The sequence below is a fragment of the Pogona vitticeps genome, chromosome 2 (assembly GCF_051106095.1).
Source record: "Pogona vitticeps strain Pit_001003342236 chromosome 2, PviZW2.1, whole genome shotgun sequence".
In the NCBI taxonomy this organism is placed as follows: Eukaryota; Metazoa; Chordata; class Lepidosauria; order Squamata; family Agamidae; genus Pogona; species Pogona vitticeps.
The window spans coordinates 313,061,397-313,081,914 of NC_135784.1; the positions used below are offsets into that span (position 1 = coordinate 313,061,397).

Sequence of the window (20,518 nt, forward strand, 5' to 3'; positions counted from 1 at the left end):
CTGAAATTACAAAGGCTGCAGAAACAGTTGAATTTCCTATTGAAGAATTATTCTTGGAATACCAAGCTTCTGCCCAGGAAAAAGATTATTTACAGACATGGGGGGGGCGGTATGAACAATTAAGTGAATTGTAAATTTAGGGAAATAAGACACACAGGTGTTCAAATCATCAACATAGTAAAGCTTCACGCTATGCCACACACACTCTCAACATCAACAACAATCGTGACCTGCTGGGTTTGGTCTCTGGCTGCGCAGCCAGAGGGGTTGAGAGTTCGAATTTCCCCACTGGGCCTCCTCGACGGGCTGGACTGGATGATCCTAACGGGTCCCTTCCAGATCTGCAGTTCCAAGATGATGATGATGATGATGATGTAGCAGTACAGCAGCTTCATTTCTAGATATTAACAATAATCATAGATTTCCTTCCATAGATTAAAACTGGCCTGTCCAGGAGAGAATTTAGAGTACAAAATGACTCCCTTCTCTATGGGATCAGTATCTGTTGATTCACTTATCCATGGTGTGAAAATATTAAAAGAAAACTAGAAATATGCATACTGTATCTACTATGTCATTACCAGAACTGGCCGTTAGTGGGAGCAAGAGACCATACTGCAGTATGTATATAGCATTGGCTATAATACATATTTTTTGGAGGGGGGGCGGGGAGGCTTGGAACCCTTCCATCATGGATATGAGGTCCTACTGTAATTGTGTGTGTGTGTTTCATATGCTGAAAAGCTTGCTTAAAATTATAGTGCTTTTTACTTTTTACTTTTAAAAACTTCCATATTTTAAGAAATGTGTCCTTTGTTTTTAAAGGTGCCTTTTAAGGCTATAAGTTCCTTTTTTAAATTCCAATGTGATTTAGGTTCTTGTCTGTGACTTTTATAGCTAAAAACTTACAATTGAAATCCATTTTTTGACTTAAGTATTTACCTTCAATGTAAGTTCAGTTTTCACATATTTTTAAGCATTTGTGCCTACAGCTTTTTCATACCTGTAAGACTTTTATTTTTACAACTCTGAAGTAGTTTGTGCCCTGGAACATAGAAACAATGCAGATAAATAAAGCTCATGTAATTAGACAAGCTTGCAACAATGGAGGGACTTATTCCTTAATACCCAGATGAGTGTTGATATGATTGTCAGTGATTTAGAGAGTGGACTAGAAACCAAGGAGAGATTAGAAAACTAACAAAATTTGAGGAGATTATTGAACACAGAAAAGATCAAGAACAAGGAAACAAAAGGGAACAGTGTAACTTACAAGATTTTAGTACATTCCGGATTTGAACAAGCAATGATGAAAAGCCAGTGGCAGGAGGAACAGAGAAGATTGGAACAAGATATGGTCACAAGAATAATGAAGAATATGTCTATAAGGGTAAAAAAATTATTGTTTTAAGGTAGCATGGAGATAATATTTTACTCCAGCAAGATTGAACATAATAAATAAAAACAGACATACCATCTCAATGCTGGAGATGCCAAAAGGAAAGGGGGGGGGGCTGTCTGCAAATGTGGTGGGAGACATGTGAAATAAGGAAGAAAGAATGGGCACTCATTTTTAAGGAAATAATTATTGGATATGACATTCAGATGCCACCAATTATTGCCGTCCTGAATATAATTAAGACCATCTGAAAAAAGATCAGAAAGAGCTAGTTGTTATAATGGTTACGGTAGCAAGACTAATGTATTTGCAAAGAATTGGAAAAGTGACAAACAAATTAATCTGGAAAATTGGTAAAAAGACATGTGGAGCATAGCAATTCATGATAAGTTAACGTGAAATGAAAATAAGAAGAGGAATGGTGTAATCTAATGATTTCAAGGAAGTATGGAATTTATACATGGAGTATGTCTTTTCTAAGGGGAAAGGCTGTAGGCCAGCAAAATAATCCATGTATTTTTGGAGAGGAATGGGGTGAAAACAGACATAAACTGATATTACTGGTCGCCTGGTCCGAAGGGTGAAGGTGGCACAGTTGAGGAAAGTCCACTGTGCATTGTGTGTCGTCACTATTGAATTTGTATTTTAGTTTTAATTTTATAAAATATAAAATACATATTTTAATATATATATATATTCCCAAGTTCCCAAATTTCATTATGCAAAAAGAAAACATTATGCAACACAGGCATCGTGCTTTGAGAGGTTTTATTTATTGACCTGATTCTGTTTATAGTCTGCTTTCCCTGAAACCTTGGCATTCATTAACCGAGAGCTACAGGCTAAATATCTGTCTTTTGCTCAGAAGGAGAGAGAGAGACCCTGTAACACAGCCTCGGAGCAGCTGAAGTCTCCAAAGCCTTTTTGGACAGCAGCCTCCCTCCTCCCCCCCCCCGCCAGCTTTTGCAGTAGTCTAGTCAGATGGCATGTGCCCTGGCTGTGGGCAAAGGGGTTTTGAGAATCCCAGGGAAGTCGGCTCCAGGTTTGCTTACAAAGAGAAAGTTTAGTGAGTCAAAACTTGCAATACTTGGGTGTACCTGATAGGCTAGGAAGGGCAGCAATGAAGGAATTAGAAAAGATCAAGTGTGTCACTGGAGACCAAGATCATTTCACACTCTTGTATATCCAGTCACCATATCTGTGAAGATTCTCAGTCAACCAGGTGAAGTTATCTGGAAGTTGAGGTATGGCAACTCCTTATTAGATTGAAAAATTCTGCTACTCATCCAAGTAGCTTCTTCAATCCCAGGCAAGTTGGTAGGAGACCCCAAATAGATCCTCCACCTTGGTTTCACTTCCCCCATGGTCTGAATAAGCTCCTTAGAAGGACAAAGGACTGGGGGCGAGGGATAATCCCACCTCTGCAGTCCTTCTCCACCCATTGTCATGGGTTGTTAAGGGTCATTAACAGCGGTCTTTCTGGTGTGTGTGGTACTAAATCTTTCTGGGGATGGATGAAAAGGCAGCATGATAAATAGGAGACAGAATGTATCTAAGGCCTCCACCCCCTCCTGAGTGAGGGATTTTCTATAAAAGTGCCTATTCAGACCAGAGGGAAGTGAAAAAGGTGGAGGATCTATCCGGGGTCTCCTACCAACTCTCCTTAGACTGAAGAAGCTACTTGGATGAGGAGCAAAGCGTTTCAACCAGATAAGAAAGAAAGAAGTCCAGTGGCCAGGACTCAACTTTCATATTCCAGTCACCATGTGTGGGTGTGAAAGCTGGACAGTAAAGCTGACGGGGTGGGGGGATGATTCATTTGAAATGTGGTGGTGCTGGAGGAGAGCTCTGTGGATAACCCTGGACTGCCAGAAAGACAAACAAGTGGGTCCTAGATCAAACCAAGCTTGAACTCTCTCTGGGGACAATGCTTTTTAAACTAAGGCTGTCCTCCTTTGGACCCATCCTGAGAAGGCAGGATTCTCTGGAAAAGACCATGATTCTGGGAAAGGTGGAAGGCAGCAGGAAAAGAGGAAGACCCAACGTGATATGGATTGACTCTCTAGAGCAGTGGTCCCCAACCGTGGGCCTCCAGATGTTCTTGGCCTACAACTCCCAGAATCCTTCACTACCACCTCTGCTGGCCAGGATTTCTGGGAGTTGAAGTCCAAGAACATCTGGAGGCCCAAAGTTGAGGGCCCCTGCTCTAGAGGAAGCCACAGGCTTGAGTTTGCAAGGGCCAAGCAGGGCTGTTGAGGACAGGACCTGTAGGAGATCACTCATTCATAGCATTGCTGGAAGTTGGAGATGACTGGATGGCAGGCAACAAGAATTACAATTTTGGTCTTTGCCTAATTTTGGAGCAGGTGTTCTCCATCCATTTGGCTGCTCAACATATTTTGCCAGAACGTTGGGCCTCTTCAGGGCAGGGCTGGGGCTGATTTAGAGGGTCTGTCCCAATAGGCTCTTGTGGACCAGACCTTTGGGAGATGGCTCGTTCTCCATGGGTCACCGTGGGTTGGGAGTCGATTGGTCAGCAAAGAACAACAACACCCTATAATAGTCTGGAAGGGACAACAGCCTGGGCTGCCCAGAGCAGATCATGCTGACGTTATACAATTTGGCTGCCTACCTGTACCGGCTGCAGCTGCACAAGATCCTGTTCCCAATAAGACTTAGGGCGCAGTGTTTAAACTACAGTCCTGCGGACAAAACTCTGCTCATGGCCCGGAGTTCAATCCCAGGTAGCCAGCTTGAGGTTCACTCAGCTTTCCATCCTTTCGAGGCTGGTAAATTGAGCTTGCTGGGGTGGTGGTGGTGGTGGTGGGGAATGTGTAGCTTGTATAATTAAATGGTAATTAAGCTCCCTGTATTGGGGGTGGGGGCAGATATAAACAAGCTTGTGAGTGAGGCTTGATCAGCAGGTCTGTTGTCTCCAGCCCTGCCAAGGGGAATCCCTCAGGGCAGCTTGAACATCTCCTTCCGTCCCTCTCCTTGCCAGGAGAACCCTGGACCAGCTTTACACTTGCAAAGATAGTGGACGACACCCTGCCCATAGGAGAAGGCTCTTTGGGGACAGGCCAGATGCTGAGCAGGCACGCGGGCTTCCTGCAGGGGGGCTCCTCCCGGGCTCCCCAACCAAGCTCAGCACGGCCGTCCTGCTCCCAAGACCAGTCCCTGTGCCACAACCAGGCACCCCTCTCCAGGAGACGGGGGGGGGGAGCTCCAAGTCCTTTCGCACAGCGAGTGTGCCGCAGTGGCAGCTGCTCAAGCCCAGTTGCCCTGACTTCGTGGCCGCCTAGGGCAGAAGCTGCCCTTCCTCCTGGCCCGGCCCAGCCCGACGCCAGTGGCACCATGTGTGGGTGAGAGGAGGTTTCTTTGGAGCAGGGTGCCTGGACCAGGCCCTGGGACCACAGCACAAAACCCATTCCCCACCGCCCTTGGCTGCGTGCCCCGTGTGCTGGGCTCTGCGGAGAGGGGGGACCAGGAGCATCTGGGCCGGGCCACTGTTTGGACCTCGTGGGTGGTGCTGTCGGCAGTGGTCCCTGCTGCTCATCCCTGTGGTTGCCTCGACTCGCACACCGGATGCCATGGCGGTGATGACAAACGCCCACCAGGCCCTCCGGACTGTGGGGGGCTTCTGGACAAGGAGCTGCCCAAAACAGCCTCCCCCCCTCTGCCCAATGCGGACCCTCCCCTGCTTGCGCCAAAAAACTTGAAGGGAGGTGCCACATGAAGTGGGGTGCCTGTCGGTTTGCCCAGCTCCCTGGACAAGAGGCCACCGCGCATCATCGGGCAGCAGGAGAAGAGGGGCAGGCTGGTCCCCTCCCTTTTCTCTGCTTTGTTGTTGTTTAGTCGTTAAGTCGTGTCCGACTCTTCGTGAACCCATGGACCAGAGAGCACGCCAGGCCCTCCTGTCTTCCACTGCCTTCCGGAGTTGGGTCAAATTCATGTTGGTAGCCTCGGTGACACTGTCCAACTGTCTCATCCTCTGTCGTCCCCTTCTCCTCTTGCCCTCACACTTTCCCATCATCAGGGGCTTTTCCAGGGAGTCTTCTCTTCTCATGAGAGGGCCAAAGTATTGGAGCCTCAGCTTCAGGATCTGTCCTTCCAGTGAGCGCTCAGGGTTGATTTCCTTCAGAAAGTGGATAGGTTTTATCTCCTTGCAGTCCAGGGGACTCTCAAGAGCCTCCTCCAGCACTACAATTCAAAAGCATCAATTCTTCGGCAATCAGCCTTCTTTATGGTCCAGCTCTCACTTCCATACATAACTACAGGAAAAACCATAGCTGTGACTGTGCGGACCTTTGTTCGCAAGGTGATGTCTCTGCTTTTTAAGAGGCTGTCTAGGTTTATCATAAGTTTCCTCCCAAGAAGCAAGCGTCTTTCAATTTCATGGCTGCTGTCTCCATCTGCAGTGGTCATCGAGCCCAGGAGAGTAAAATCTGTCACTGCCTCCATCTCTTCCTCTTCTGTTTGCCAGGAGGCGATGGGGCTACCGCGGCCCAAATGTAGAGGCACACAGAGAGCGGTCGCTCCGGAGACGGGCGCGGCCGGGCAGGGTGAGCGCTGCCTTCGGGGCCCTCGCAGGGCAGAGGAACCGCAGGCGGAGGCGACCGCCGGGAGAAAGCTGCCCTTGTTCCCGCCGCGGAGGTGCCGCTTGGCCGGAGAGCACCAGGGGGCGCTGCGGAGCGGAGCCGCGCGCCGCTGCCCGACCCGGCCGGCGCCAGGAGGTCCCGGGCGCCTGTCGCCGGACTGGGGGGGGGGGGGGCGGACCGGAGGGGGGGGCGGCGAGATGCTCCTTGCCCGGCCGAGGCAGGTCTGCAAACACGGCCGAGGCGCGCGCAGGGCAGGCGGGCAGGAGGCGTCCCTTCAGCTACGCCCTACATGGGTCCTGGGAGTCCCGGGGGCGGGGGCGGGGGCGGAGGTAACCTCCTGCTTTTGGAGCAGCTGCAGGTTTCGGTCCTCAGTGCCTCATGTCGACCTGGACTCGCAGGGAGGCCTAAGAAGACGAGGCTTCTTTGGGTGGGTGTGGGTGGGTGTGGGTGGGTGGGATCCCCCGCTTTCCTGCGGTAACGTCAAAGTTAAGGCGGCTCCGAAATGCGGGGAGGCGCGGCAGGTTCGGCGCCGTCTCCCCGCGCCTTTGAGGGCCATGCGTGGAGCAAACGATCCTCCTCACGCGGCAACCTGATCGCCACTCTGCTTCTGGCAATAATGAAGGGACCGCCTTCGAGATTAAAGCCGCAAGGACGCCTAGAGAAGTCGGATGCTGCGCAAGATACACCGCTGGACCATGGCACGTGAGAAGTGTGAACCTGGGTATAACCTGGAAACAGTAAAGCAAGAAATGGAAGTTATCAATATTGCAGTGCTTAATGTCTGCAGAAGAACAGTAAATCATGGTGCCAAAATGTAATTTAAATAACATTTATTTATTTGTATGCCACCTTTTTCCATATATGGGACCCAAGGTGCTCACAATAATTAAAATGCCACATAAAACTGTATATTAAAATACAATTAAACATTGGTCAGATGAAAAAACAATTTTGAAAACATTTTGAAAATATTTTAAGATATATAAATTCTTTAAAAATTGAGTACTGTATTCCCTAAACACTTAGTGTACTGAAGAGGAAGATCTTTGCCTGAGGATGGAAGGACAAGAGGAATGGAGCCAACCTGGCTTCTTGGGACAGTGCATTGCAAAGCCTGGGAGCCACCATTGAGAAGGCCCTCCTTCACGTTTGGGAAGATAGTAGAGGAGAGAACGGAGCCCCCCCCCCCAGAATATTTTCTAAGCTGAGGAAGCTCCTATGGGGTGATACAATCCTTCAAACAGCCTGAATCCAAGCAGCATAGTTAGAGGAAGCCCATTTAAATCAACAGAACCTATGGAGGAGTTGTTGTTTTGTCATTAAGTCATGCTTGACTCTTTGTGACCCCATGGACCAGAGCACGCCAGGCCCTCCTGTCTTCCACTGCCTTCCGGAGTTGGGTCAAATTCATATTGGTTGCTTCGATGACCCTGTTCACCCGTCTCATCCTCTGTTGTCCCCTTCTCCTCTTGCACTCACACTTTCCTAACATCAGGGTCTTTTCCAAAGAGTCTTCTCTTCTCATGAGAGGGCCAAAGTATTGGAGCTTCAGGATCTGTCCTTCCAGGGAGCATTCCTTCAGAATGGATAGGTTTGTTCTCCTTGCAGTCCAGGGAACTCTCAAGAGTCTCCTCCAGCACCACCATTCAAAACCATCAATTCTTCAGCAGTCAGCCTTCTTTAAGGTCCTGCTCTCACTTCCATACATCACGACAGGAAAAACCATCGCTTTGACTATTCGGACTTTTGTTGGCAAGGTGATGTCTCTGCTTTTTAAGATGCTGTCAAGGTTTGTCATGACTTTCCTCCCAAGAAGCAGGCGTCTTTTAATTTCGTGACTGCTGTCTCCATCTGCAGTGATCATGGAGCCCAAGAAAGTAAAGTCTGTCACTGCCTCCATATCTTCCCCTTCAATTTCCCAGGAGGTGATGGGACCAGCGGCCATGATCTTAGTCTTTTTGATGTTGAGCTTCAGACCGTTTTTTGCACTCTCCTCTTTCACCCTCATTACAAAGTTCTTTAATTCCTCCTCACTTTCTGCCATCAGAGTGGTGTCATCTGCATATCGGAGGTTGTTGATATTTCTTCCAGCAATCTTAATTCCGGCTTGGGATTCCTCCAGTCCAGCCTTCCGCATGATGTATTCTGCATATAAGTTGAATAAGCTGGGAGACAATATACAGCCTTGTCGTACTCCTTTCCCAATTTTGAACCAATCAGTTGTTCCATATCCAGTTCTAACTGTTGCTTCCTGTCCCACATATAGGTTTCTCAGGAGATGGATAAGGTGTTCAGGCACTCCCATTCTTTTAAGGACTTGCCATAGTTTGTTGTGGTCGACACAGTCAAAGGCTTTTGCACAGTCAATGAAGCAGAAGTAGATATTTTTCTGGAACTCTCTGGCTTTCTCCATAATCCAGCACAGGTTAGCAGGAGGAGTAGACTCTCCAAATTCCCATTGACTCAATGGGACTACTTTAGTATAAATGATCACACTAAGAAACAGGATTTGGGGCGATGCACTTTAGAAATAGGAGGCCCATAAGCTTTGGGGCTTTATAGTAACAACAAACAGATTTTCATTAATAAACTCAACTGGCTGGGAACAAAAAATACTATGGGATGAAACCAAGCTTTAGGGGAATATGCAAAAAGATTATTCTTGCACTAAAACAAAAAGGAAATCCTTGATGGATGATGGAAGAAGCACTTAAAACTGTAAAGGACAGATGAAAAGCAAAAGATAATAGCAATTAGGTCAGAACCTGAATTGAGCGTTTTAATGACTGACACAGAGAGATAGCTATTACAACAACCAGTGAAAAGAAATAGGACATCAAAAGAGGAAAACAAAAGATTTTTCCAGAAGATCCAGAAAAATCAAAGAAAAATTGACAAGGAACTTATAATTTTAGAAAGCAAAGTGAAAGTGACTCTCAAAGCATGTGGATGAAATAAATCAAAAGAATTATTCCAAACCACAGGAGCAACAGGCAGAGACAGAATCTATCAAAATTCTAACAAGAATCTGCCAACAAATATGGAAAACCAAATAAAGACCCACAGACTGGTAACATTCAATAGACATTCTGTTCCCCTAGAAAGGAAACGTCAAGGAATGCAGTAATTTTAGAACTATTGCATAATTTCCCACACAAGTGAAGTTACAAGTTGATGTACCATTTTTAGCAATATATTTCAACAAGAAATGCCAGATGCTCAAGAAAGATTCTAGAAAGGGGCACTCGAGATACCTTGCAAATACAATTTGGCTATTGGAATGCATGAAGGAATTTCAGAAGGAAGTTAGTTTGTATTTAATAGGTTACAGCAAAGCTTTTGACTGTGTCAATCCTGAAGATTGTCCTGATGCATAAGTTGTATTGCAGGCAAGAAGCTACTGTTAGGACAGAACATGGAGAGACAGAATGGTTTCCTATAGACAAAGGTGTCAGACAAGGGTGCACTTTATCACCTTATCTGTTAAATTTGTGTGCAAAATGTATCATACAGAAATCCAGATGATTCAGATGAAGGTGGAGTGAAAATGGGTGGAGGAAACATGAATAGTTCAAGATATGCAGGTGACATCTTTCTGAAGAAAGTGGCAATTTCTTGAAGAGTCTTTGCTGAAAGTGCAACAATCAGGACTGCAGTTGAACATGAAGACGACCAAAGCCATGACTACTGAAGAACTATACCGCTTTAATGTTGACAATGAAGAAACCGAATTTGTTAAATTATTTTCTGTACCCTGGTTTCCAATTGTGAATCCAAAGAAAGACCGCAGGCAGGAAATGACAGTGAGGCTCAGATTTGGAAGGGCACCAATGAAGGAACTATAAAACCTATAAAATATCCTAGAATGAAATGGTGTTTGGAGAACAAAGCAAAAATTATAGTGGCATTTGCCATTATCAAGTAGGGATGTAAAAGCCAGACAGGGAAAAAAAACTGGAAAAAAAATTCAATTCATATGAAGTGTGAAGACCTCTGGAGGAGAGCTTTATGTAGCCCACTAGGAAAACCAGCGAGTGAGCTTTGGATTAAATCACACCAGAATTTTCTCTAGAAACAAAAAATGAGTGAACTGAACTGGGTCTATCATGCTTTGGGCACATCCTGAGAAGGGAAGGTTCTATAGAAAAGGCAATGATGCTGGGAAACGTAGAAGGCAGCAGGAAAAGAGGAAGGCCAAATGCGAGACGGATCAGCTCCCTAAAGATACCACAGCCTTGAGTCTGTGGAGGACAGGCCGTTTTGCAGATCCACAGCTTGGAAGCAACTTGATGGCATGTAATAACAACCATTATGTGAGTGGGACAGGATAAGAGGAGACACAGAGGATGGCCATCAACCTCTGAAGCCCTGGTTAGCATAAATTCACTACTCACAAGGAGCCTCATGGCACAGTGGTTAAATTGCAGTACTGCGGCCAAAACTCTGTTCACGACCTGGTTCAATCCCAGGTAGTCAGCCCAAGGTTCACTCAGTCTTCCATCCTCCTGAGGTTGGTAAATTGAGTATCCAGCTTGCATTTGAGGATGCTGCTGCGGCGGTGCCTTTCCTTTGGGAGGCTTCCCCACAGTTTGGATGCCACCAAGGACAAGCTGGTCTCCCTTGACCCCTCTCCCCTGTCCCCTCCTCCCCACAACCCAAACCAACCCCTCTCCACTGCTGTATTTCTTGCACTGCATGGAGACAGTGGCTGGAGTATCGGTTCAGTTACTTTAAGTGTAAGCCAGGTTCTGGAGGCTAAGAATAGTTTCCTGGTTCAGAGAGAGGGGAGGAGGCAGTTCAGCTCCTGGCTGATGCCCTGAGGATGTGTGTGTGTGTGCGCGCGCCGCGTGCGTGCGTGTGTGCGCGCGCGTGCATGTGAGAGACAGAGAGAGAGTTTTGCATGTCTTAGTGCAGCTCTCCTCCATGACACGCAGCGCTTGTTGGACTGGTGGAGGAGAGCAGCAGGAGGAGAGCAGGAGGAGCTCCCGGCCCCTCGCTTCCTGCCTCTGTGGATTTTCTGCAGCTCAGCATTTCCTTCCTAAGAGCAGCCATTCCGTCTCCCCAGGACAAAACGGGAGGTGGCCACAGATCCTCCTCCCTGCCTCCTTGCTTTGCTGCTCATCCAGGCTCCAGAGAGGGGTGTCTCCTTCCCCGGGGGGGGGGGGTGTAACACCCGCTGCTACTCTGCCTAGGCCCAGGAGGCGGTGAGGGTGACCTTCATGCTCCTGTGGACTAGCCTGGTGGCCTCTTGGGGACTACTATCAAAAGGTTCTGTTGGGCAACAGCCTTTACCGAGTGCCACGGCCTGAGCCGGGACGCATCCTGGCTTGGCCCAGCTGTCCTTCCACATGGGTGTGGATGTTGCCCTGCTTCCCCCAAAGGGCGCCCCGTAGTGTGGCTCCTGCTTCAGGCCACACGCCCTCTGTGGGAGGGGCCTTGCCAGGCAGGTGGTATCCTGCCACTGCATAAGACGGCCACCCGCGGCTTCATACTCTTCCTCTCCTACATAGCCCTCTACCCAGTCCAGGCTGTCCCACCTTCTACAACCCAGGGCTAAGGGAAAAGAGCATATGGGGAGGGGCGAGGGGCTGCCTTGCTCATTCTCTCAGCCCAGGCTCTGCCCCCCCCCACGGCCACTGCCCACCTCCCACGACCACCACCGCCTCTGCTCTTTGCCCTCCATGGGTGGCTCAGTCGGCACAAAGGGAAATCTGTCGCCTGTGGGTTTTGATGCTGCCCGCGCTCGAGGCCCCAGGCGCTCTCTGTTCCAGGAAAATGAGTCAGTCGCATGCTGGCCCAGCACCAGTCCTGATCATGCCCTGGAGAAGCACCCACCCTCCTCCACCCGGCGATGGGGATGGGACAGAGAACATTCCCCACCAGGACCAAAAGCTGACAAACGTCCTGTATTCCTCTCCTCAGACTCAAGAAGTGACTTGGATGAGGAGCAAAAGGTTCCAATCTAACAAGAAAGAAGTCCAGTGGCCAGGACTCAGCTTCCAGATAACCTCACCTGGAGGACTCAGCATCTTCACTGATAGATTCCTGAAGCCAAGGGCCCTGAATCCCAGCCTGGGTGGGCATCTGCCAGCTGGGCAAGGCTGGCATCAAAGGGCCCCTTTTGTGGGCAGGCCTTTGGGGGCAGAAGGGGTGTGTGTGTGTGTGTGTGTGTGTGTGTACCTGGGTCTTTCTGCTTCTCCTCCAGTACAGTCCAGCTGGCAGCCTCCAGAGTGCCTCTCTTCCCCCCCTTCTCCCCCCCCCCCGTGTGTTCAGCTCAGGACTGTTTGTTGACTTTGGCTGATGGCAGCAGGGACCCTCTGAGCAGGCCTGAGGGGTGTGTGTGCACGCGCATGTGTTGGCAGGTGGTGGCAGCTGTTTGCCTTTCATTAGGAGACTCCTAAAAGCCCATTAAGGGTGACGCACTTTCCCCAAGCCAAGCAGTTGGGGGGGGGGATTGGGGGGAGGGGATGCAGAGCCTCAGCTGCTCCCAGGAATCTTCCCTCCTGTCAGATTCCCCCCCCCCCTTTCCAAGGCCTGGACTTTATCTGCAGGGCTGCGGGGGAGGGGTTGACCAGCAGATTGTGTGTGTGTGTGCGCGCGCATGGGCACATGTGGCTTGTCCCTTTTGCACCCAATCCTTTCCCTGACAGATCACAGATTTCTGTGGTTGCCTTGAGAGAGGAGAGGCCGTTAAAGATATGGCAGGACTTTAAGGTGATTGGGGGGGGGTTGGCAGGGGGGTGGTGGGTGGCGGCAGGGAATGTGTAGACAGGATGGGTATTTGGTTTGTGTGGGCTTTTTTCTTCTAGCTTTTTTTAAAAAAACAACCAGAGGGAGATAAGGTGGGGAGTCATCTTACCTGTCTGCCCAAGTACTGAGCAGAGAAGGAGTAGCCTGTTGGGACTGACTTACACCCGAGGTGATGTGATGTCTTTGCATAGAGAAGAGAAGAGAGAGGGAGGATCTTCGCAGGTGACCTCCACCCTCCTTTGCTTGCTCGGACCTTGCTTAGATTGTTATCCTCAGGGTCACCTCCTTCCTTCTCCTGCCTCTCTCTTGTCCCTCCAAGAAGGAGACTCCTCGCCTATCTTCTCCAGAGAGGAAAAGGGGCAGTCAGGGACGCCCCCCCCATGACACCTTTGCGCTGAGAGGTGTGCTCAGGTGTGATCAGCCTAAGTTCCAACATGTTGAACCCACAGGTCGGTGTCCTTTTTGGGCCCCAACCTCTCACCAAACATCTGACTTCTCACCCTGCTCCAGGTTGCAGATCTCCTTGCAGCTCAGCACTTTCTTCAGATATAAGGCTCTTCCTCTTTTCCTGCTTAGTTTCTTCCTTGGGAACAAGAGGTGCCCTTCAACCATCATATTCCAGCCTTGAATCTCCTCCCAAAACAATTCTGCAATACCTGTCACATCACATTTGCCTTCCTGAATCAAGAATTCAAGCTCACCTTGTTTGCTCAGAGCACTGGTATTAAGATGCTGAGAGGGTTTTTTTTAAATTCTCTTTGATGAGATGTGTGTCTTGTGGAGGATTTTAAGTTGAAGTTTATGTATTTTAAGTTTATGTATTTTAGGCATGTTATGTGCCCAGAGAAGTGACACATCACCAGGTAGTTGGGATAAAAGTCTTATATTACTTTTTGCTCCAAAAATGCATTAGGGCTTATTTTTAGGGGATTTTTTTTAATGTACAACAATCTACGTTTATTCAAATACAGTCATGTCATCTTATTCTGCACAAGGGTGGAGGGTAGGATTTCACTTAACTGGGGCTTATTTGGGGGGTAGGGCTTCTATTACAAGCATCCTGAAAAATCATACTAGGGCTTACAGTATTTTCAGGTGAGGTCTTACTTTTGGGGAAACAGGGTAAATGTACAAACAAACAAACAAACAAACAAACAAACAGTGGGTCCCTATTCTCTCTCCTCTTCCACTGATGGGCCCTGCTCTCCCATCCCAATTTTTGGTGCCTCGTTGTATGTTATTAGTTTATTTATATGCTGCATTTCTCCCAAAAAGGTGTGCACACGTATGACTTTTATGCTATTTTGGGAGGCTAACAACAAATAAACACACAAACATAGATCTGAGGGTCCATGTGTTGGTCATCTCAAGCATTGACTACTGCAATGCTCTCTACACGGTGCTGCCCTTGAAGGCCGTTCAGAAGCTGCAGCAAGGGTTGGTCACTGGTACGTCTCCATTTGACCATATTTCACCTGTCCTGGTCCACCTGCACTGGCTGCCAGTATGCCTCCGGGCCAAATTCAAGGTACTGATGTTAACTTATGAAGCCCTTTATGGTTTAGGACCTTGCTATCAATCAATGCAGTTTTGGAGGAGGAGGAGGAGGAGGAGGAGAAGGAGGAAGAAGAATATGGCAAGAGGTCCCACACATGGTGGTGGGGAACACAGTTATTGTATTTGAGGTTATATGTTATATGTATATGTTTTTGTTTATGTTATAGTTATAGAAAATAAAAAATATTTTTTTTAAAAAGGACCTTGCTATCTGTCACAGCGCCTCTCCCTCAGGTCATCCTCCCATCCCATCAGCACCTCCCAATCCCTGATGGATCCCAGACTCTAGATGTGGCCTAACCAGTCCTGAAAAGAGACGAACTACGAGCTCACAGGATTTGGAGAGTAAAATTCTGTTAATGAATCCTAAAATCACATTTGCCTTTTTTGCAGCTACAGTGTACTGTTGGCTCATATTTAGCTTTTCAATAGTATCATTGAGCCAAGTATCTCTACTCTTGTAACTGTGCAATTGTTTTTCTCTCTCTAGGTGTAGAACTTGGCATTCATCCCTACTGAATTTCATTCTGTTTATTTTCAGCCCATTATTTAAGCCTATCAAGGTAATTTTGAATTTTGTTTCTGTCTTCTAGTATTAGCTATTCCACCCAATTTTGTACCATCTGCAAATTTAATAAATATTCCCTGCACTCCCTCAGCCAAAAAAAAATGTTGAAGAGTGCCAGGCCCAGGACTGAGCCTTCAGATACCCCACTTGTTACCTCCCAGTTAGAGAAGGACCTATTAATCATCACCCATTGAGTGCTATTCTGAAGCCAATTATGTATCCACCTGACACTTGAACTATCCAGCCACACCTAGTTAGCTTGCTAATCAGGATATCATGGGGCACTTTGTCAAAAACTTTCCTGAAGTTAAGATATATTACATTTACAGCATTCCCTCTGTCTACCAGGGAGGTTATCCAATTAAAAAAAATAGTCTCACAGGATTTGTTATTGATATCCATCCATCCATCCATCCATCCATCCATCCATCCATCTCTCTCTCTCTCTCTCTCTCTCTCTCTCTATCTATCTAGTCCACTCCCCCCATTGAAGCTCCTTCCCCAGCAGTCATTTCCTTATTAAAAACCTTCTTGAGGAAGGGTGGGAGGGGGCAACCTCGTCTCCTGTAGCAGGAAGTTCCGCAGACTGGGAGCAGCCAGCTGGCTGGGCCGGGGGGGGGGGGAACCTATAGGCTTGAAGGTGTCCATCTGAACCCCCACCGCACCCCACCCCGCAAGCCTGCCTCCAGCAACCAGGACCCGCTGGGCCGGGCTTCCTACTGCCCCCCCCGGGGGGGGAGTCTTCGGACCGCCGAGGGTCCCCCGCAGACCCAGGGCGGAGGCCCGCGCGCCCGCCCTCCTGCTCCTGGTCCTGGGCCGGTGAGGCGCAAGCTGGGCGACCTGCTCTGCTGGCTGGGCAACGAGGACCTGCCGCCCCCCCACCCCCACCCCCGGAGCCGGGCCGGGCAAGGCGCCCGGAGGGGAGGTGGGGACGCGGGGGGGGGGACGGCGGGCGGGCGGGCGGGCGTCCAGGTCCTTTCCCGGCTCGGACCCCCCCCCCGCGCGGCTTTTCCCGGCCCAGCTGGGAGGCTGCCGCGGCGCCTGCGGCGGTTGGCCGGCCTCCCCCTTGGCGGGGTCTCCGCGGCCGGGGCTGCCTCGTGGCCGCCGGACGGGCGGAGGCAGAGGACTCTGGAGGCTCCTCGGGGCGGAGAGGGCAGCTGCGGCGGGCGGGGCAACGCCACCGGGGGCCTCCTGCCCCCCCCCGCACGCCTGGCCAATGGGTGCCAAGCGCCGTGGTGGTTGCCATGGCGCCAGCCGGCCCGCGCCCCCCTCTCCCGTGTTTACCGTTACCGCGACAACGGCGCAAGCGCAGAAGCTGCGCCGTTCCGCGGGATGGAGTTGGACGGGTGAGGAGGGGGGCACCCGGAGGGCGCCCTGCCGTCGGCGCCTGGTGGCGGGAGGTTCCGTGGGCGCAGCCCCGTTTCTGCGACTGCTGCCGCTTCTGGACTCCGCCCGAGGGTGACGCGCGCCGGCTTTGGTGCCTTTCTTGCAGGCGGGACCCGGCGCTCGACGGGCCCCCGCCGGCCAGCCATGGAGGGGGACCCGAAGCCTCAGGGCCCGGAGGAGGAGAAGAGGCGGCGGAAGGGCCCCCGGGGGCGGCCGGGGCGGGGAACGGCGGCGAGGCTGAGCCGCCCCGCTGCCCGGGCCAGGAGGGCGCCGTCGAGGCAGCGCCGCCGCCGCCGGAGGAGGAGGAAGAGCCCGGCCCCGGCCCCGATCCCGGCCCGCTGGTGGTGCGGACGCCGGCCTACCGGGTGGAGCTGCCCCCCTGCCACGGCCTCCCCGGTCCCTCCCTGGGGGAGCTACCGCCCACAACGCAGGAGGCGGAGCCGCTGAGACCCCCGGAGCCGGCCCGGGAGCTCCCCGCCCGCGGCAAGTGCCTGGTGGACAACTGGCAGGAGGAGGTGGGCAGGCAGGCAGGCGGGCGGGCAGGCGGCGGGGAGGGGGGCGCGTCTTCGCTGGGCGCGGGCTGCCGAGCCCTCTTCCCGACCCGGGGGGGGGGGAAGCCTTGCTGGGCGCCTGCTCGAGGGCTGCTGGCCTTCCCCTCAAGCCGGCAAACCTCCCGGCCGATGCCTGGTGGCCGTGGGGCGCCCTGGAGGCAAGCCGTCGCGCCCCCCCTCCGGCTTCTAGTCCTGGGCCGGGCTGTGGGGCAAGCGGGCCCTGGGCTTCCGTGGGAGGGGGGACAGACAGGGGACCCCCGGCCCCACCGGCTCTTGCCTCCCCGCAGAGGGCCACCAACCACCTGGACCGCGTGCCCAGCCTCGACGGGGGCTCGGAGGGCTTCGTCTACCGCCACGGGCACCGGGGCCTGCTCAGCCTCGACGTCCTGGCCGGGTCGGCCACCAGCACCACCATGAAGGACTCCTACCGAAGGCCCAGGAGGACCGGCCTCCCCGTGCGAGGTGGGCCCGACGGACGGGCGGGGGAGGCGGCGGCGCTAGTGGGGGGGGCAGCAGCTTGGAGGGAGCGGCAGCGCAGAAGGAGGGGGCATCTTTCTGCACCCCACGCCTCGAGAGAGAGCGGGCGGGGGACAGCTTTTAAATGGAGGGGGGGCCGCGTGCTAGACGCACTCAAAGCAGGCCAACCCCCGCAGGAGCCGCTAGCCCTCGTGGGGAGGGGGCCTGCTCCCACAAGAGGCCAGGGATTGGGGGGTTGTGGAGGTGGGGAGATAGGCTCCCCCCCCAGGTGTGTCGGTGCAAGATGGGACACCCTTCTCTCCTGCAGGGAGGAGGGGGGCTGGGGCCCCTGCCTCCCCCTCCCACACAGGAGCGGCTGTCATCTCCCTGGCCAGGCCCACCCCACCTTCCCCCCCCCCCGCAGAAGCCCTCCTCTCACCTCACTGTTTCCCCCCCTCCCTCCCCAGGGCAGCGCCAGGCGATGCTGGAGTGGTGTCTGTACCAGAAACACAGGTGATCCACAGGGAGCAACGGGCACGGGGGGGGGCGGGCAGGGAGGGGGGGCATGACCTCAGCTGGCCAAGACAAACAGGCTCATTCCAGGACATTTCTGGGCAAGGGGGTGGGTGGGGTGGAGAGGAGACCAGGCTTCCAGGGTCTCTCCCTTGTGCCACAGGCTGCTACAGCCAAGCACTGGGGAAGCCAAAAAAAATGTGCACTGCCACAGAGATTAGGAATGGGTGTCCTGTAGGGGGGGGGCAACAGGTTGCAGCCCAGGAGAGTTTGGAGATGAGAAACTATGGTAACCCTGTGGTCTCGTGGGTCCACAGAGCAGGTGGGGCCCCATCATGTGCAGCAGCCACGGCGCCTCCCAGCCAGGTGGAAGGGTGTGCTGTGAGAGGGAGGAGGAGAAGGAGGCCCTCCCTGCACCAAGGGCTTTGTGGGCTCTGAAGGTGTGTGGCCCCTGCAGCGGGATGGGGCGGCGGACCCAGGAACACTGCACAGCCCCTGCCTCCTCCTGGGGCTGCAGACCCTCGGGTGGTCTTTCAGGGGGTGAAGATTGAAAGTCGCACACGCACACGCACACAAACACCCATGTGCCTGGGATGCTACAGGCTTGCCTTGAGCACTTCCATTTGATTGCACCACAAAGCTGGGAAATAAATGCCAGGAAAAGAGGAGGAGGAAGAAGGTGCACGTGGGCCCACCTGCCCCTCCAGCCAAAACAGAAAGGGAAAACCTCGTCAGTCATGGCTCAGCGGGCAGGCATCCAAGTGGCTGAAAGGCCCTTCCCGGCAGCCGGGCCTGGAGGGGAGGTCTGTCCATCCACCACAGGGCATAGCTTGCTGGCCAGCCCAGCCACAACCGCCTCCTTCAGTCCCGAGAGAGATTTGGGTGGCGGGCTGCAGAGCGAAGCTTATCTGCCATAAGGGGAGGAGGTCGGCTAGGTAAGAAAGCCGTGGGGATGATGCCAGGGTTGAGCAGAAAAGGTCTCCTCTGCCTTTGGCTCTAGCCACCCTCGGTTGTGAAGCTGACCCTCCTTCCATCTCCCCTCCATTGCTGGTTAAACTCCTCAGGGAGAGTGTGTGGACGTTCACGCCTGCCCACAGTGGATGGTTTGGCAAAGATCAGGCCAGCTGGTCGCGAATTAGGCCCTTTTGCCTCCAGAAGAGTGGAAGACAAGGCTCCCATCAGACGGGCAGGGACACCAGTTGTCTTTGGCCTCAGGCCTGTGGGCTGCCCCACGTCTCCGGAGGGGCTTCAGTGGGCTGGACTGGGGATGCTCCACAGGCCCAGCCCCCCCCCCCGGGGTGACCATGATCTGAGCCTGCTGCTCCAAGGGCCCCCTTTCCCCTCCCCTGCCTTTGACGTCTCCTCGGTGCTGCCAGTCCCTGCAAACCTGGCCGTACCCAGGAGCTCTCTTGAGGTCTGCGAGGGAGTGTCTTGGCCACAAGAACCCCCCCCACACACACACACCCCTGCACACCCACAGAATGCACAGAAACGTCCTGCCCCTTTTGCCACACTCTTCTGGTTTGTTTCTCTACAGCAAGGACGTGTTTGAGGAGCAGGTGGCCACCTCCCACCCGCCCATGGACGCCACGTCCGTCACACGCCAAGACTATGGCCGGGAGGGCTTTCTCTCTGTTCCCCCCGCCCCCACCAAGGTGAGAAGTCCTTTGGCAGCCTGAACCTGCTCCATCCCCTTCTGTCACCAGCCATGCCCCCCTCCCCTTTGTGTGTGCTCCCCCCCCACTCAAACTGCTAGACTGCCGTGCGACTTCTGCCCTCCACAGCCACACGACTATCGCCTGGAGCAGCCACGCACCTTCTGGACGGAGCACGCCCGCCAGGTGCCTGTGAGTGACGCCCCCTCCCCCCCCTCTTGAAAGAGCAGCTCTGCCCTTCAAAGGGCTTTGGACGGAGCTGAAAAAGGGACTGGGGCGCACATTCTGCCCACTGGCTTCCGGCTTCCCGTCCTCAATCTTCCCAGGACCTGCTGCTTCCACATGCCAGGGAATGTTCTGGGCTAGCGTGTCCCCACCCGGCGGGCAGAGCCGAAGAGCCTGCAATGCCTCCAGCGGACAGAGGCCATCCTGGCCCTCAGGAACCCCCAACCCCAACGAAAACACTCCTTTTCTCTTCCTCTCTGCCTCTCCCTAGGGTGTCTCCGCTATCCGGACAAGCGACATGCCCTTCAGAAAGTGTGCCACGTTCACAACCCCCGTCACGGAGTATCTGGACCAGCCAATGCCCTACGACCCAGGAAACTGCCCAAACCTCTGAAAAAAATAATAATAATAAACAAAGCTGCCCTCTGGCCTGGCCGGTGCCCACGGGGCATTCTCATTCCTGGGGCAGAGAGAGAGCCAAGCGGTGTGGCTACTGTGTGGCATGGTGGGCAGGGGCAAAAATGCGAGAAGGGGGCAAAAAGGTACACTTCCCCCACCGCCCCCGCCGCTGTGGCTGCCCTCTCCTCCTCAGAAAAGGGGGTTCCTTCGCTCAGAAGTCTGCCCTTAGCAGGGGCTGCAGCACCTGTGGAAGCCTTTTCCAGACCTTTCGCCCTCGTTCTGCAGAAGGGTGGCCACCCCAGCATCGCCACCGCCAGGCCGAGGGGATGTCGTGCAGGGGGCCCGGCCGGACGGAGGGGCCAGAGCCCCCTCTGAAGCAAGCTCCTTTCCACCCCAGTCCAGTGCCAAAGAGGAGGGCTGCCCTGCGCTCCTTTCTCCGGCCCACTCCCAGACAAACACGA

At 52.7% G+C, this 20,518-nt stretch overlaps 1 protein-coding gene across 1 annotated transcript; it reads left to right on the forward strand.

Moving 5' to 3' along the window:
* The first annotated feature begins 6,499 nt into the window (after window positions 1-6,499).
* On the forward strand, window positions 6,500-20,139 carry SPAG8 (sperm associated antigen 8). Its single transcript, XM_072993104.2, has 8 exons — window positions 6,500-6,699; window positions 15,562-16,218; window positions 16,365-16,773; window positions 17,097-17,271; window positions 17,733-17,778; window positions 19,316-19,433; window positions 19,563-19,625; window positions 19,930-20,139. The coding sequence occupies exons 1-8, from the start codon at window positions 6,500-6,502 to the stop codon at window positions 20,050-20,052; spliced, it is 1,791 nt and encodes a 596-aa protein (XP_072849205.2). The 3' UTR covers window positions 20,053-20,139.
* Window positions 20,140-20,518: the final 379 nt, after the last annotated feature.

Bases quoted from the DNA above. Each gene is read 5' to 3' on its own strand.
- SPAG8 (XM_072993104.2), top strand. From the start codon at position 6,500: ATGCGGGGAGGCGCGGCAGGTTCGGCGCCGTCTCCCCGCGCCTTTGAG. The intron at 16,774-17,096 runs GTGGGCAGGCAG...GCCTCCCCGCAG, and splicing joins TGGACAACTGGCAGGAGGAG to AGGGCCACCAACCACCTGGA. The intron at 19,626-19,929 runs GTGAGTGACGCC...GCCTCTCCCTAG, and splicing joins AGCACGCCCGCCAGGTGCCT to GGTGTCTCCGCTATCCGGAC.